This window comes from Pristiophorus japonicus, chromosome 4, assembly GCF_044704955.1.
Source record: "Pristiophorus japonicus isolate sPriJap1 chromosome 4, sPriJap1.hap1, whole genome shotgun sequence".
NCBI classification, from domain to species: Eukaryota; Metazoa; Chordata; class Chondrichthyes; family Pristiophoridae; genus Pristiophorus; species Pristiophorus japonicus.
Genome location: NC_091980.1, coordinates 108,563,101 through 108,579,773, shown reverse-complemented (window position 1 = coordinate 108,579,773; position 16,673 = coordinate 108,563,101). Strand labels below are relative to the sequence as shown.

The following is a 16,673-nucleotide window of genomic DNA, read 5'->3' as shown; positions in this document are numbered from 1 at the left end:
CTCCTGTTCCCGCTCCCCGACTGGACTCGACCCATTAGCTTGGATGATGTGGAATCTATATGGGTAGAGCTGCAGAACACTAAAGGGCAAAAAACGTTAGTGGGAGTTGTGTACAGACCTCCAAACTGTAGTAGTGATGTTGGGGAGGGCATCAAACAGGAAATTAGGGGTGCATGCAATAAAGGTGCAGCAGTTATAATGGGTGACTTTAATATGCACATAGATTGGGCTAGCCAAACTGGAAGCAATACGGTGGAGGAGGATTTCCTGGAGTGCATAAGGGATGGTTTTCTAGACCAATATGTCGAGGAACCAACTAGGGGGGAGGCCATCTTAGACTGGGTGTTGTGTAATGAGAGAGGATTAATTAACGATCTCATTGTGCGAGGCCCCTTGGGGAAGAGTGACCATAATATGGTGAAATTCTGCATTAGGATGGAGAATGAAACAGTTAATTCAGAGACCATGGTCCAGAACTTAAAGAAGGGTAACTTTGAAGATATGAGGCGTGAATTGGCTAAGATAGATTGGCGAATGATACTTAAGGGGTTGACTGTGGATGGGCAATGGCAGACATTTAGAGACCGCATGGATGAATAACAACAATTGTACATTCCTGTCTGGCGTAAAAATAAAAAAGGGAAGGTGGCTCAACCGTGGCTATCAAGGGAAATCAGGGATAGTATTAAAGCCAAGGAAGTGGCATACAAATTGGCCAGAAATAGCAGCGAACCTGGGGACTGGGAGAAATTTAGAACTCAGCAGAGGAGGACAAAGGGTTTGATTAGGGCAGGGAAAATGGAGTACGAGAAGAAGCTTGCAGGGAACATTAAGGCGGATTGCAAAAGTTTCTATCGGTATGTAAAGAGAAAAAGGTTAGTAAAGACAAACGTAGGTCCCCTGTAGTCAGAATCAGGGGAAGTCATAATGGGGAACAAAGAAATGGCAGACCAATTGAACAAGTTCTTTGGTTCAGTATTCACGAAGGAGGACACAAACAACCTTCCGGATATAAAAGGGGTCAGAGGGTCTAGTAAGGAGGGGGAACTGAGGGAAATCTTTATTAGTCGGGAAATTGTGTTGGGGAAATTGATGGGATTGAAGGCCGATAAATCCCCAGGGCCTGATGGACTGCATCCCAGAGTACTTAAGCAGGTGGCCTTGGAAATAGCGGATGCATTGACAGTCATTTTCCAACATTCCATTGACTTTGGATCAGTTCCTATCGAGTGGAGGGTAGCCAATGTAACCCCACTTTTTAAAAAAGGAGGGAGAGAGAAAGCAGGGAATTATAGACTGGTCAGCCTGACCTCAGTAGTGGGTAAAATGATGGAATCAATTATTAAGGATGTCATAGCAGCGCATTTGGAAAATGGTGACATGATAGGTCCAAGTCAGCATGGATTTGTGAAAGGGAGATCATGCTTGACAAATCTTCTGGAATTTTTTGAGGATGTTTCCAGTAGTGTGGACAAAGGAGAACCAGTTGATGTGGTATATTTGGACTTTCAGAAGGCTTTCGACAAGGTCCCACACAGGAGATTAATGTGCAAAGTTAAAGCACATGGGATTGGGGTAGTGTGCTGACGTGGATTGAGAACTAGTTGTCAGACCGGAAGCAAAGAGTAGGAGTAAATGGGTACTTTTCAGAATGGCAGGCAGTGACTAGTGGGGTACCGCAAGGTTCTGTGCTGGGCCCCAGCTGTTTACATTGTACATTAATGATTTAGACGAGGGGATTAAATGTAATATCTCCAAATTTGCGGATGACACTAAGTTGGGTGGCAGTGTGAGCTGCGAGGAGGATGCTATGAGGCTGCAGAGTGACTTGGATAGGTTAGACGAGTGGGCAAATGCGTGGCAGATGAAGTATAATGTGGATAAATGTGAGGTTATCCACTTTGGTGGTAAAAACAGAGAGACAGACTATTATCTGAATGGTGACAGATTAGGAAGGGGGAAGGTGCAGCGAGACCTGGGTGTCATGGTACATCAGTCATTGAAGGTTGGCATGCAGGTACAGCAGGCGGTTAAGAAAGCAAATGGCATGTTGGCCTTCATAGCGAGGGGATTTGAGTACAGGGGCAGGGAGGTGTTGCTACAGTTGTATAGGGCCTTGGTGAGGCCACACCTGGAGTATTGTGTGTAGTTTTGGTCTCCTAACTTGAGGAAGGACGTTCTTGCTATTGAGGGAGTGCAGCGAAGATTCACCAGACTGATTCCCGGGATGGTGGGACTGACCTATCAAGAAAGACTGGATCAACTGGGCTTGTATTCACTGGAGTTCAGAAGAGTGAGAGGGGACCTCATAGAAACGTTTAAAATTCTGACGGGTTTGGACAGGTTGGATGCAGGAAGAATGTTCCCAATGTTGGGGAAGTCCAGAACCAGGGGTCACAGTCTAAGGATAAGGGGTAAGCCATTTAGGACCAAGATGAGGAGAAACTTCTTCACCCAGAGAGTGGTGAACCTGTGGAATTCTCTACCACAGAAAGTAGGCCAATTCACTAAATATATTCAAAAAGGAGTTAGATGAAGTCCTTACTACTCGGGGGATCAAGGGGTATGGCGAGAAAGCAGGAAGGGGGTACTGAAGTTTCATGTTCAGCCATGAACTCATTGAATGGCGGTGCAGGCTAGAAGGGCTGAATGGCCTACTCCTGCACCTATTTTCTATGTTTCGATGACCCGACCCGTGCTCCTGTTCCCGCTCCGCCCCCCCCGGATTGGAGCCGACCCGACCCGCGCTCCTGTTCCCGCTCCCCGTCCTCCCGACCGGATTGGACCCGACCCGCGCTCCTGTTCCCGCTCCCCGCCTCCCCCGACTGGATCCGACCCGACCCGCGCTCCTGTTCCCGCTCTCCGCCCCCCCGACAGGACCCGCCGACCCGACCCGCGCTCCTGTTCCCGCTCCCCGCCCCCCCGACTGGACCCGACCCGCGCTCCTGTTCCCGCTTCCCCGCCTGGACCCGACCCGACCCGCGCTCCTGTTCCCGCTCCCCGCCGCCCCCGACTGGACCCGACCCGACCCGTCCCGCGCTCTTGTTCCCGCTCCTAGCCTGGACCGGACCCGACCCGACCCGCGCTCCTGTTCCCGCTCCCCGGCCGCCCCCCGACTGGACCCGACCCGACCCCTCCCCCCACTGGACCCGACCCGACTCCCGCTCCCGGACTGGATCCGACCTGACCTCCCACCCCCCCCCCCTCCCCGCCCTCTCTCCCCCCCCCCCCCCCCACCTCGTTCTGGACGCCTAATTTGTAACCTGCGCCTGATTTTTTAATGTGTAGAACAGGTTTTTTCAGTTCTACAAACATCTTCACTTGCTCCATTCTACTTTAGTTTGGAGTACGTTTTCACTGTGGAAACTTTCAAATCAGGCGTCAGTGGCCGGACACGCCCCCTTTTGAAGAAAAAATTCTGTTCCAAAGTAGAACTGTTCTACCTGACTAGAACTGCAGAAAAAAAAATGTGGAGAATTGCGATTTCTAAAATAGTCCGTTCTCCACCAGTTGCTCCTAAAAAAAAAAAAAAAAAAAAAATCAGGTGCAAATCATGTGGAAACTTGGGCCCTTTGTGTCATCAACAAACTTGGATTTATGGCTCTTTATTGTGTTATCCAAGTCATTAATAAAGATAGTGAATAGTTGAGGCACCATCACAGATCCTTGTGGGCCTGTAGACAACTTCCATTACAGTTTTATGTCCTCTCTCATTCCTTAATGCTAACCATAGAGTCGTCTCTGATTTTTTTTTTTCCTTACCCTCCCTTAATAATGTTTAATAGTATCTTTAATCTATAAGGCTACCGCTCATCCTCTTCCAGTTTCCCTATTGTTTCTAAAGACCTGATAACGTGGAATATTAAACTCAATCATGACTAGCTTGCAGCCATGTCTCAGTAATCGCCACTATGCCATACTCTCTCAGCTTGATTTGAGCCTCCAATTCATTCAATTTATTTCTTGTATGCCATGTGTTAGTATATACAACTCTTATTTGGACAAGATTTTCCCACGTTACAAAAGTGAATACACTTCAAAAATTACTTCATTTGAGATGTCTGGTGGTCGTGAAAGGTTCTATATAAATGTAAGTCTTTCAAGAGATACTAACGTGTCCTTCTGCTTTAATGCTCTCTTACTCACATTCTTTAACGTAAAACGTTCCTTATTTGTCACTCCTGCTGTTGTTTAGTTATTTTAGTATTCACTTCACCTTGAGTATCTATATCGCTGTTGTGACCCAAACTCTGCTCTTTTTTCCTAATCTGTCCCATGAAATGGAGCCGCTCCTTCTTCTCACACCACTTCTTTAGCTACGTGTCTACACTCCTGATCGGTTTGTTCCCAAATACCAATTAGCATGTACCTGGGATAATGGGCCCAAGTTTCGAGCCGCGCCTAGAACGGTGCAGTCCCGACCTGGACGCCCGTTTTTCGCGCCACAAAGTGCGCCTAAAAATAATTCCAGATTCTCCAGCTCCCTGCGGGTCGTTCGTAGCTCGGCACGGCGCAGTACGAGCTGTAGGGGGCGGAGCCAGGTCCCTGCGCTGAAAACAGGGACCTCTGCACATGCGCGCTACAGTGGGCGCGCATGTGCAGTAGCTCCAGGCACCCAAAACTGTGTAGGAGGGACTGAAGCACGCAGCCCCTAGCCCTGGCCGAATGGCCTCACTGGGGCTGCGTGAATAAGGCTCCTCCCACGCCCAGCTCCTGCTTCCTCCCGACCCGACTCGACTCCCGCTTCCCGCCCCCCCGCCTCCGGACCGGACCCGACTCCCGCTTCCCCCGCCCCTGGACCGGACCCGACCCCGACACCGACCCGACTCTCGCTTCCCCCGCCCCCCGCCCCCGCACCCGACCCGACCACCCGGACTGGACCCGACCCGACTCCCGCTTCCCCCGCCTCTGGACCAGACCTGACACCGACCCGATTCCCCTTCCCCCCCGCCCCCCGCCTCGACCCCGGACTGGACCCGACCTGACCTCCCTCCCCCCGACCTGACCTCCCTCTCCCTCCCTCCCCCCCGACCCGAACCTAACCGACCTCCCTCCCACCACCCCCCCGACCCGCGCTCCCCCCGACCCGACCCAACGCCACCTACCTGTAAATCTGGTGCTGGGGACGGGCCCTGCCCGAAGTCTCGGGCCCAGCCCGTTCAGCCTCCCTCCCCCTTCTCCTCTCCACCCCCCCATCTCCTTTTCCCCCCTCCATCTCCTTTCCCCTCCATCTCCTTTCCCCCCCATCTCCTTTTTCCCCCCCATCTCCTTTTCCCCCCCATCTCCTTTTCCCCCCCATCTCCTTTTCCCCCCCATCTCCTTTTCCCCCCCATCTCCTTTTCCCCCCCATCTCCTTTTCCCCCCCATCTCCTTTTCCCCCCCATCTCCTTTTCCCCCCCATCTCCTTTTCCCCCCCATCTCCTTTTCCCCCCCATCTCCTTTTCCCCCCCATCTCCTTTTCCCCCCCATCTCCTTTCCCCCCCATCTCCTTTTCCCCCCATCTCCTTTTTCCCCCCCATCTCCTTTTTCCCCCCCATCTCCTTTTTCCCCCCCATCTCCTTTTCCCCCCCATCTCCTTTCCCCCCCCCATCTCCTTTTCCCCCCCCCATCTCCTTTCCCCCCCCATCTCCTTTCCCCCCCATCTCCTTTCCCCCCCCATCTCCTTTCCCCCCCATCTCCTTTCCCCCCCCATCTCCTTTTCCCCCCCATCTCCTTTTCCCCCCCATCTCCTTTTCCCCCCCATCTCCTTTCCCCCCCCCATCTCCTTTCCCCCCCCCATCTCCTTTTCCCCCCCCATCTCCTTTTCCCCCCCATCTCCTTTTCCCCCCCCATCTCCTTTTCCCCCCCCATCTCCTTTTCCCCCCCATCTCCTTTTCCCCCCCATCTCCTTTTCCCCCCCATCTCCTTTCCCCCCCCATCTCCTTTCCCCCCCCATCTCCTTTTCCCCCCATCTCCTTTTCCCCCCCATCTCCTTTTCCCCCCCATCTCCTTTTCCCCCCCATCTCCTTTTCCCCCCCATCTCCTTTTCCCCCCCATCTCCTTTTCCCCCCCATCTCCTTTTCCCCCCCATCTCCTTTTCCCCCCCCATCTCCTTTTCCCCCCCCATCTCCTTTTCCCCCCCCCATCTCCTTTTCCCCCCCCATCTCCTTTCCCCCCCCCCATCTCCTTTTCCCCCCCCCATCTCCTTTTCCCCCCCCCATCTCCTTTTCCCCCCCCCATCTCCTTTTCCCCCCCCCATCTCCTTTTCCCCCCCCCATCTCCTTTTCCCCCCCCATCTCCTTTTCCCCCCCCATCTCCTTTTCCCCCCCCATCTCCTTTTCCCCCCCATCTCCTTTTCCCCCCCATCTCCTTTTCCCCCCCATCTCCTTTCCCCCCCATCTCCTTTCCCCCCCATCTCCTTTCCCCCCCCCATCTCCTTTCCCCCCCCCCATCTCCTTTCCCCCCCCATCTCCTTTCCCCCCCATCTCCTTTCCCCCCCATCTCCTTTCCCCCCCATCTCCTTTCCCCCCCCATCTCCTTTCCCCCCCCATCTCCTTTCCCCCCCCATCTCCTTTCCCCCCCCATCTCCTTTCCCCCCCCATCTCCTTTCCCCCCCCATCTCCTTCCCCCCCCCATCTCCTTCCCCCCCCCCATCTCTCTGCTCCCCCACTCTCTCCCTCTGCTCCCCCACTCTCTCCCTCTGCCCCCCCTCCTCCCCCTCCCCTCACTGTCAGAAACACAGACACTGACAAACCGAGAATGAGAGAGACACACAGACAGACAGCGACACACTGGGGAGGGGGCAGGGGGGGGGGGGGGGCATCCCAGCACGCTGTTGGAGGGCTCCCGGTGCTGCAGTCGGTAAGTAGAAAATTTTTTATTTATTGATTTTTTTAAAAATTATTTCTTAATTTTTTTGGATTGATTTATTGGTTGATTTATTGATGTTTTTATCATTTATTATTGATGATGGCTCTTTATTTGTAAAACTGAAGTGTTTAATGTTTGTAAACTTCCCTTTAAACCCTCCCCCCCATTCCCTACGCTGATTTGTAACCTACGCCTGATTTTCTAAAGTGTAGACAAGGTTTTTTCGAGCGTACAAAAATCTTCACTTACTCCATTCTAAGTTAGTTTGGAGTAAGTTTTCACTCACGAAACTTTGAAAATGCCCCCTTTTGAAAAAAAAATTCTGTTCCAAAGTGAAACTGTTCTAACTGACTAGAACTGGAGCAAACTAAATGACGAGAATTCCGATTTCTAAGATACTCCGTTCTACACCAGTTGCTCCTAAAAATCAGGAGCAAATCATGGCGAAACATGGGGCCAATAATCCTAAGATTATTATCCTTGAGGTCCTGCTTTTATATTTAGTTCCTAACCCCTAATACTCCCTCAGCAGAACCTCCTCCCTTTTCTTCCATATGTCATTGCTCCCAACATAAACAACAACAACTGTATCCTCCCCAGCCCCCCGCCTGCACTGCTATTCCCCCTACCACCACACCCGCATGGTGTAATGGGAGATCCCTTCTAAGAGGTGAATGGCTGGCAAGTCATTGATTCTATTGAAATCCTGAAGACATGATTGTGACTTGTTCTATTGATGTGTCAATCTCATCAATAGTAGTTGAACAATAATTTAATTTATTGAGCTGTATTACACTGGTTAAGTAACCACGTCTTAGGCCAGAAATAGAAAAGGTAATAAAAGATTGCATTTGAACAAAATGTATACATCACTAGAATGCAATCCCATACAAAGGTGCAACTTGAAAACTACAGGCAAAATGGTACCTAATTCATGGAAGTGTTTTTATTATTTATTTGGGTTTTTTTCAGGAAAAAATGTTCCAAGAACTGCTCCAGTTCCTTCAGCTCCAAGTTGCAGACCACCTTGGGTGGTTGACGATTCCTTTGCAGAGAAGTATGCACCAAACAAGACTACCACCATAATGACTAAATTCACTCAGCCTGCTCAGCCAACCCCTCAGCAAAATCGAAACTCTATTGTCCAGGCAGCACAGCAAGCACCTGATGGGACTAACAGGACTCCAGTGTGTGCCCACTGTAACAAGGTTATCAAGTGAGTAAGGATTGCAGATAAGAGTAATTATTCATGTTTTCTTGCGTACAGTTGGATCATGTAAAAGACTGCTTTTTCATTCCAAAATTACATTTATTATGAATGTATTTTCCTAATTATCTACTGTGACAGGTCAGTTATTATATCGCACTAGCTGATCTCCTGTGAGGTTGCTCATGGCAAGTCAGTAAATATGATAATTGTTTACCTATCTTTGTACTGCTGTTTTTGTGTTTCCCCTCTCTTCTGTTTCAATCTTTCTTTCTCTCTCTCTTTCTCTCTCATTGCTACTTCTTTGCCTTTAACTCTTCACTTTACTCTGTGGCCTCATCTGCTCCTCTTTCTCTCTCTCTCGATCTCTCCCTTTTCTTCTTTCCTTTCTCCTTTCTCTCCTTCTGAATTCAGAAGTGAAATATTTTCTTCTATAGCTTCAATGAGATAACAGCACCACAATTCTTTAAACCTGTTCTGTTAAATAGAAGGCAAAAAATTATTTTGCTTCCAGCTTGATCAAAATGCATTATGTATAGGTCAGCATTAAGATTATTTGATTCTGTTTTATTTGAATTGGATGCGAAACCTGCGCAAGTAAACTATTGGATTCCCGGTTTCATAATGAAGAAATATGAGGTTGAACTAGTCCAATGCAGAGATTCCCTTGCTTGTTCAGAACAGATGTTAGGTTTGGCTCATATTTCCAATGGCTTCCCTTAAGTTAAATAGAATATAGGCACAGGGAAAGCTTGGCCAGATAACTTGGCCTGTATCACCCTTGGGTGGGGATTGGAAAACCTTGTGGGGTTGTAGGTAATGACTAAGAGGGAAGTTGTGGTGCAAACAGAAGTGGAGAAATAAATCAGTGGCACACCAGATACATGGATAAGGCCACAGTAGCAATGCTTCTTTGGTAAGTGCTTTGCTTGCTTTTTCGAGTTTTACCGATGATCAAAATAAAAACATTTTAACTGATTTTTCTCTGAAATTACTTTTTAGGGGTCCCAATTTCTTCCGCAAGTTTTTTTCTCATTTTCTTTATACTAAAACTAAAACCTGCAAAAAGGGATTTTTAATTGGCCATAACTTTTTAATGATTGTTACCCAAAAGCAATTGCATTCCACCTCACCCAACACCCCACCATGTTTCTTCTACTTTCAAAAATGCAGACATCAAAGTTTGCAACTTACAGATTGTATCATGATCACTGCTTGGAAAGCAACCATTGATTTTAATAGTGATATTTCTGTGGTCAGATACTGCTTGATCATTAGCTGATGCAAACCCTGCCTTTGCAAGCAGGCTACAGGATTGCTCTGAGCAACATTGGTGCCCACCTGGGTGCCATTTTTTACATCCTACACTCAGGGGAAGTTCACCACTTGGTGAAATCTTTAACCTGAAAGTTCTTTGAATGGTATAATATAAAGATATGTCAACATTTCTGCCCATGTTTACACCGATTTTGCCAGCAGGAAGTTATGCAAAAAGACATCCTGAGAATCCCATTAACGAACGGAAACCAGTGTAAACATTCAGTGTCTGAGGAAAGTGCGAATGTGCCATTTATGCCCCTCTTTACCTTACTGATGTCATGAAAATTAAAGTTTAAGATTTCAAACCATCATTCATGCACATTAAGCTTAGAGTTCCCTCTCGGTTATGTGGTTTTTCGAGCGCAATTCACCCGAAATCGGCCAAACCAGCGCAAAAGCTCGAGGAATTTCAGATGCAACTTTCGTTCGGCATAAATCGCCTTTCTGCGATCTGTGGCGCTGGTTTAAAAAAACACCACGCTAGAAGCTGGCCCCGCCCACAAAACTGGCCATGACTCCAGATCAAATTAATCACCAGGATGAGTTTCCGCGACTCGGGCCCGTTTGTGGGCCTTTGAGAAGGCTCTTAAACGTGAGCTTTTTTAAATAGGAGGAGAGCACTACTAATAGGCACATGTTTTAAAAGCAATTGAATATTAAAATATTTAATTTACTAAGAAACTGACGACTATACACCAATGAAAGTAGTAAATGGTTCTGTATAGTTTGTTTAAAGCCATTTTCAGTTATGTAACATCGGGTTACTCTCAGGTGGTGAACTAGACACGAGACCATTTTCAGCTGTATTAATAAAACTGTACCAGGTTAGCACTCTTAAATATATCAAAGAATATTTTTTAATGGAAAAAAATAATTGCGTTCTAAAACGCTGCCCGATTGTGCAAGTTCATAGAAGATTTTACATTTGTGATTATGCAGATGAGTTTGAACGGAAACTTGAACCATAAAATTAATTTGAAAAGCTAGCGCAATTTGTACTTGGATTGTCAATTACGCCCAAAGTGGAAGCCCTACCCCAGCATGTTTAAGAAAATAGAACCGTGCAAACTATTCTCTTTTAAATTAACGGATTCTGATGCCGTAAAAAAGCATTCAAAGATATAGAAAATGCAGTGCATATCCCAGTGAGGAGAATTTTTTTTTTTTTAAGCTTATAACTCGTTATAAAACAATGGAAATATTCCTGTGTCCTGCTGCGCCTAAATGATTGGACGGAAATTTATGCCAGTTTAGAACGGGTATAAATGCAGGAAATTTGCATTCCCTAGTGTTTGGCATATCAGTGGAGCTATGTTAATGAACTAAGTGGACGTAACTTGGGAGTGGTACAAATGGTCAAGGGAATTTGCATTACAACTTACAAAGCTGGCGTAAGTAACTTGCGAATGCTCTCTCGGGGGGGAAAAACAGGCACAACTCAGCAAGTGTGCTGGAAATTCTGAGAAAATCTGGGATGTCCTCCAGCTCAGCTGATTCCTCTTTTCCTCAAGGGAAGTAATGAAGACATTGGACCTGAAAAACAGTGAGGGTAATTTTGACTTTATGTAAGACAGGTGATAGAAAATCTGCAGCACATTTTACATATCTTGTTATATTTTTAATTCCATTGACTTCAAAGAGACATTATTAGAATTTAACATTATAACAGCCAACAGGACATCTATCTACCTTTTTTAATAAACCTACTTGGGTAGGCCAGACTCCAAGATTACAAATGAGCCCACTTCAACTGTGCAAAGAGTGCGCCATGTGTGGTCCCTTGGGAATCCAGGAAAGGGACACATTTAAATATTTACTGAATGGTAATGCCAGCAGCATGTCCCCATTTTTACTCACAAAAATTTAAGTTTTGATTTTTTACCTTATCTCCTGGTTCCTACAAAGCTCGCTAATGCTAGTGGAGCCTTGGATCATTTACCCCTTGGAGATTGCACTGACCACTCAAACGAAACGTCTGACGTAATAAGATTAGAAATAATGACTAATTTAGCAAAGTAATCTGGAAACTGTGTACAGCTGCCAGCCATGCCATTTGTAGACATGGTGCTGTTGAGGAGGATCAGATGGAATTGCTAAATTGAAAAGACATTTCCAGTTTAATTAAGCTTTTTAATTTCTATGCTAAATGAAATTGTTTTTTTTAAATTGGATTTATATACTTTTAAAATCACAGCAATAAATTGACATGCATTAGATACATCAGAATTTCAGCTCTTTTGATATGTACATGTACTAAATGAGGAAAAGATTTAAGTAATGCAAATAAATTAAGATGATTACTTAAATAATCCGTTTTATGCACACAGTAATAATGGAATATAGCAACCTCAACGGCTGCATTATTGCCAATTTAGCTTGAACTGATGGAGGTAATACCACATGTTCTTCAAATAAACACAGAGCTTCGTTTTGTACAGATATTAACACATGGCTATGTTTTCATGGGGAACAGATTTCCTTTTTGAACGATTCATAATCACAATTTTGAAATTATAAAAAGTTTTGTAAACCCTTAAGATTGCATTGCTAGTTGCTGCAGAATTCCTTTTAATTTATTTTATATCTGCGAAACATCTCTTACTCTTTTTTTTTAACACCATTTATTCTGTAGTTTTAACCTCCAAGATCAATATGTGGTTTGTATATCACTGCTGACCTCCATGCTTCTAGCCTGAGTATCTATAAATCATAGAAACAAAACCCAGGGATGAAGAATGGCAAACAGGCCTGAGTACATGAACCAGGCTTTCCTGAGCTTGACTTCTTCTGGGATTGGCTGAGTATAGAATGCAAAATGTTAAAGGAATTTATAACATTGCAAAATAGAACAGCTGTGTAGCACTGAAGATTTAAAAATAGTCACAGTGCGTGCAGGAAATTTTCAGTTCCACTACTGAAGATGATAGTAGTATGTTAGGAGCTTGGGTTTTTAATATCTCAGATAATCATGTGAAATGGTTGACGATTTCAGTCAGTGTATCATTCTGGAGGCCATTAGAGTCAGTATGGACCCCAAAATGGCAATTATTAGTCCAAGCAGAGCCTGTTTAACTCCAATGTACACAAATTGTGTGGTGATTTGAAAAATGCCTAGAGTTCAGATTTGTTTCTTGTAATATTATTGTTATTTTAATAATTTTTAAAAAAAAATCTGTTTCCCAGTTTGGCATTGGTCAGTAATTACAAAATACCTTCCACCTTAAGCTTATGATACTCATTACTAGTAAATGTAATTGCAGTGAATATGTATCATAGTAATATAAATATCTTACCAATTTGCTCGACAAATTTGTCATTTAATTACAATATTGTAATATCATAGAATTATAGATCCTAAAAATAATGGCACACAATGAGGTCATCAAGATTAGAGCTGTGATGAAGTGAGGATTAAAAGTTTCAAGGTTTAGATATTGTGGGGTGAACTCTAACGAGATCACAGTCATGTGATTGAGATTTGGCTGTGAGAGGGGATGAGAAATGCTAACTGTATTGCCAGGTTGCCAACTCTGGAGGATTCATCACATGACCTCCCACCTCCACTAGCCTTGCCCAGTCAAACAGCTGCTTTTTCAAAATATTCAAAGCAAATGAATAAAACCCACCATTTTCTTTAATGCCACGATGATTTTTCTCTTGGATTGCTCACATCAGTGTCCAAGGCCTAGACTTTCCCCAGAGCCTTCACTGCCCAATTGCCGCCCAGATATGACAGCTGAGCTTCAGTAATTAACGCGGCGAAAATTTCCATTAATGAGGTAAGTAATACTGCCCAGCGAGAAAATGGTTCTTGGACCAAGATTCTTGGGACCCAAGTTTCGGACCTGGACGCCAGTTTTTAGCGCCACAAAGTGCGCCTAAAAAAAACTCACCTATTCTCCGGCTCCCTGCAGGTCCTCTGGAGCTGGGCGCAGCACAGCATGAGCTGTGGGGGGCGGAGCCAGGTCCTCGTCACTGGACCAAGACCTAGCTCTGTCAAACCCATGTGGCGGCTGGGATGCAATGGCCACCACACATTAAAATCCACGCACAGGCATCTTCCACCCTTCAAGATGTAGTTCGGGATCTGGAATATTAGGTCCTTCATTGAAACACCTGTGAACTCATCCCTTTTCAGCGTGGAAGCAAGTCATCCTCGTTTCGAGGGACTGCCTATGAGATGAGAGACTGTCATACCTTATAATGTAGTTTCCCTATCTACCTTAAACGACTTGCCCTTCATACCCAAGTAGTTTGCTTTATTTAGAATTAAGACCCTAGTTTCAGATTTAACTAAATCACTTTCAAACTCAATATAAAATGCTATCATATTATGGTCACTCTTCCCTAAAGACCCCTTGACTACAAGCTTAATAATGAACCTTTTCTCATTGCACAATACTAGATCTAAAATAGCCTGTTCCCTAGTTTGTTCCTCAACATACTGATCTAGGAAACTATCTTGTATACATTCCATGAATTCGTCCTCTACATTATTACTGCAAGTTTGGTTTGCCCAGTCTATATGTAGATTAAAGTCCCCCATGATTACTGTATTGCCCTTATTACATGCATTTCTAATTTCCTGATTTAAACTCTTCCCTACATTACAACTACTGGGGATCTATAAACAACTCTCACCAATGTTTTCTGCCCCTTCCTGTTTCTTAGCACCACCCAAACTGATAGAAACATCGAAAATAGTTGCAGAGTAGGCCATTCGGCCCTTCGTGCCTGCACCGCCATTCAATAAGATCATGGCTGATCATTCCCTCAGTACACCTTTCCTGCTTTCTCTCCATACCCCTTGATCCCTTAGCCGTAAGAGCCACATCCAACTCCCACTTGAATATATCCAATGAACTGGCATCAACAACTCTCTGCAGCAGGGAATTCCATAGGTTAACAACTCTCCGAGTGAAGAAGTTTCTCCTCATCTCAGTCCTAAATGTTCTACCCCTTATCCTAAGACTATGTCCCCAGGTTCTGGACTTCCCCCAACATCGGGAACATTCTTCCCGCATTTAACCCATCCAGTTCCGTCAGAATTTTATTTGTTTCCATGAGATCCCCTCTCATCCTTCTAAATTCCAGTGAATAAACATAAGAACATAAGAATTAGGAACAGGAGTAGGCCATCTAGCCCCTCGAGCCTGCTCTGCCATTCAAAAAGATCATGGCTGATCTGGCCGTGGACTCAGCTCCACTTACCCGCCTGCTCCCCATAATCCTTAATTCCCTTATTGGTTAAAAATCTATCTATCTGTGATTTGAATACATTAAATGAGCTAGCCTCAACTGCTTCCTTGGGCAGAGAATTCCACAGATTCACAACCCTCTGGGAGAAGAAATTCCTTCTCAACTCGATTTTAAATTGGCTCCCCCGTATTTGAGGCTGTGCCCCCTAGTTCTAGTCTCCCCGACCAGTGGAAACAACCTCTCTGCCTCTATCTTGTCTATCCCTTTCATTCTTTTACATGTTTCTATAAGATCACCCCTCATCCTTCTGAACTCCAACGAGTAAAGACCCAGTCTACTCAATCTATCATCATAAGGTAACCCCCTCATCTCCGGAATCAGCCGAGTGAATCGTCTCTGTACCCCCTCCAAAGCTAGTATATCCTTCCTTAAGTAAGGTGACCAAAACTGCACACAGTACTCCAGGTGCGGCCTCACCAATACCCTGTACAGTTGCAGCAGGCCTCCCTGCTTTTGTACTCCATCCCTCTCACAATGAAGGACAACATTGCATTTGCCTTCCTGATTACCTGCTGCACCTGCAAACTAACTCTTTGGGATTCATGCACAAGGACCCCCAGGTCCCTCTGCACTGCAGCATGTTGTAATTTCTCCCCAATCAAATAATATTCCCTTTTACTGTATTTTTTTTCCCCAAGGTGGATGACCTCACATTTTCCAACATTGTATTCCATCTGCCAAACCTTAGCCCATTCGCTTAACCTATCTAAATCTCTTTGCAGCCTCTGTGTCCTCTACACAACCCGCTTTCCCACTAATCTTTGTGTCATCTGCAAATTTTGTTACACTACACTCTGTCCCCTCTTCCAGGTCATCTATGTATATTGTAAACAGTTGTGGTCCCAGCACCGATCCCTGTGCAATTTAACCAAGACGACTGGAGACCAGCTCTGCTGCACGAACCTCGTGCGCGCACATATCGCAGTGTGGGCTGGCCCGAGCTGCTCCTAGGCCCTCGCCTCTTCTGGGCCCTGAACTCTCGCCTCTCCTGGACCCCGATCACATCCCTCTATGAACTCTTGCCGCTCCTTCGCCCCAACCTCGCCACTCCTGCTGTACCTGCCCACATTGCAGTCAGCTGTCACCCTCCTGCAGCAGCACACGCTTCTCCCTGCACTGGTATGCCACCGCACGCTGCTCTCTCTAATGTCCCCGGCCTGCTGATGGTCTTGCAGGCCGGGACCACACCGATTTCCGAGCTGGGTCCCCCAGCAGCTGGGCCTGTGTCTCTGGCTCTCTCCCTCCAGATAACCTGCTCCCTCAGGCTGCCACACAAATCAATCAGGTATGACAGTAAACAAGCAACGGATAGCGTATAAAGAATTAATACATAATTTACAACAAATATTCATTCCATGAATGCATAAAAACCCCACTGGAAAAGTGGTCCGACCGTGGCTAACGAGAAGTTAAAAATAGTATTAGATCAAAGGAAGAGGCTTAATGTTGCCAAAAAGAGTAGTAAGCCGGAGGAATTAGAATTCAGCAAAGGAGGAGCAAGAAATTGATAGAGAAAGGGCAAATAGAATGAGAGTAAACTAGCGAGAGACATAAAAACAGACTGTAAAACCTACTGTAGATATGTAAAAAGGAAAAGATTAGCTAAATGTACAGGCTGAGACAGGAGAAATTATAATGGGAATAAGGAAATGGCAGAGAAATTAAACAAATACTTTGTGTCTGACTTCATGGAAGAAGACGCAAAAAACTTGCCGGAAATAGTGGAGAATAAGGAACTGAAAGAAATTAATATTAGTAAAAAAATGATAAGGTGAAATTAATGGGACTGAAAGCTTATAAACCTCCTGGACATGATGGCCTACATCCTAGGGTTTTGAAAGAGGTGGCTATAGAGGTAGTGGATACTATGGTTGCCATCTTCCAAAATTCCACAGATTGAAAGGTAGAAAATATAACCCCACTAATTAAGAAAGGAGGGAGACAGAAAATGGCGAACTACACACCAATTAGCCTGACATTAGTAGTAGAGAAAATGCAAGAATCTATTATTAAGGACGTGGTAATAAGGCTCTTTAGA

General features: G+C 45.6%; 1 protein-coding gene across 2 annotated transcripts in view; it reads left to right on the top strand.

Annotated features, from left to right (window-relative positions):
* pdlim7 (PDZ and LIM domain 7) overlaps positions 1–16,673 on the top strand; it is a 165,879-nt gene that overhangs the window by 123,447 nt on the left and 25,759 nt on the right. For both annotated transcript variants that reach the window (XM_070878487.1, XM_070878486.1), the window contains exon 6: positions 7,822–8,065. In XM_070878487.1, the coding sequence (XP_070734588.1) occupies positions 7,822–8,065 (244 nt within the window). The remainder of the gene's footprint in view (positions 1–7,821; positions 8,066–16,673) is intronic.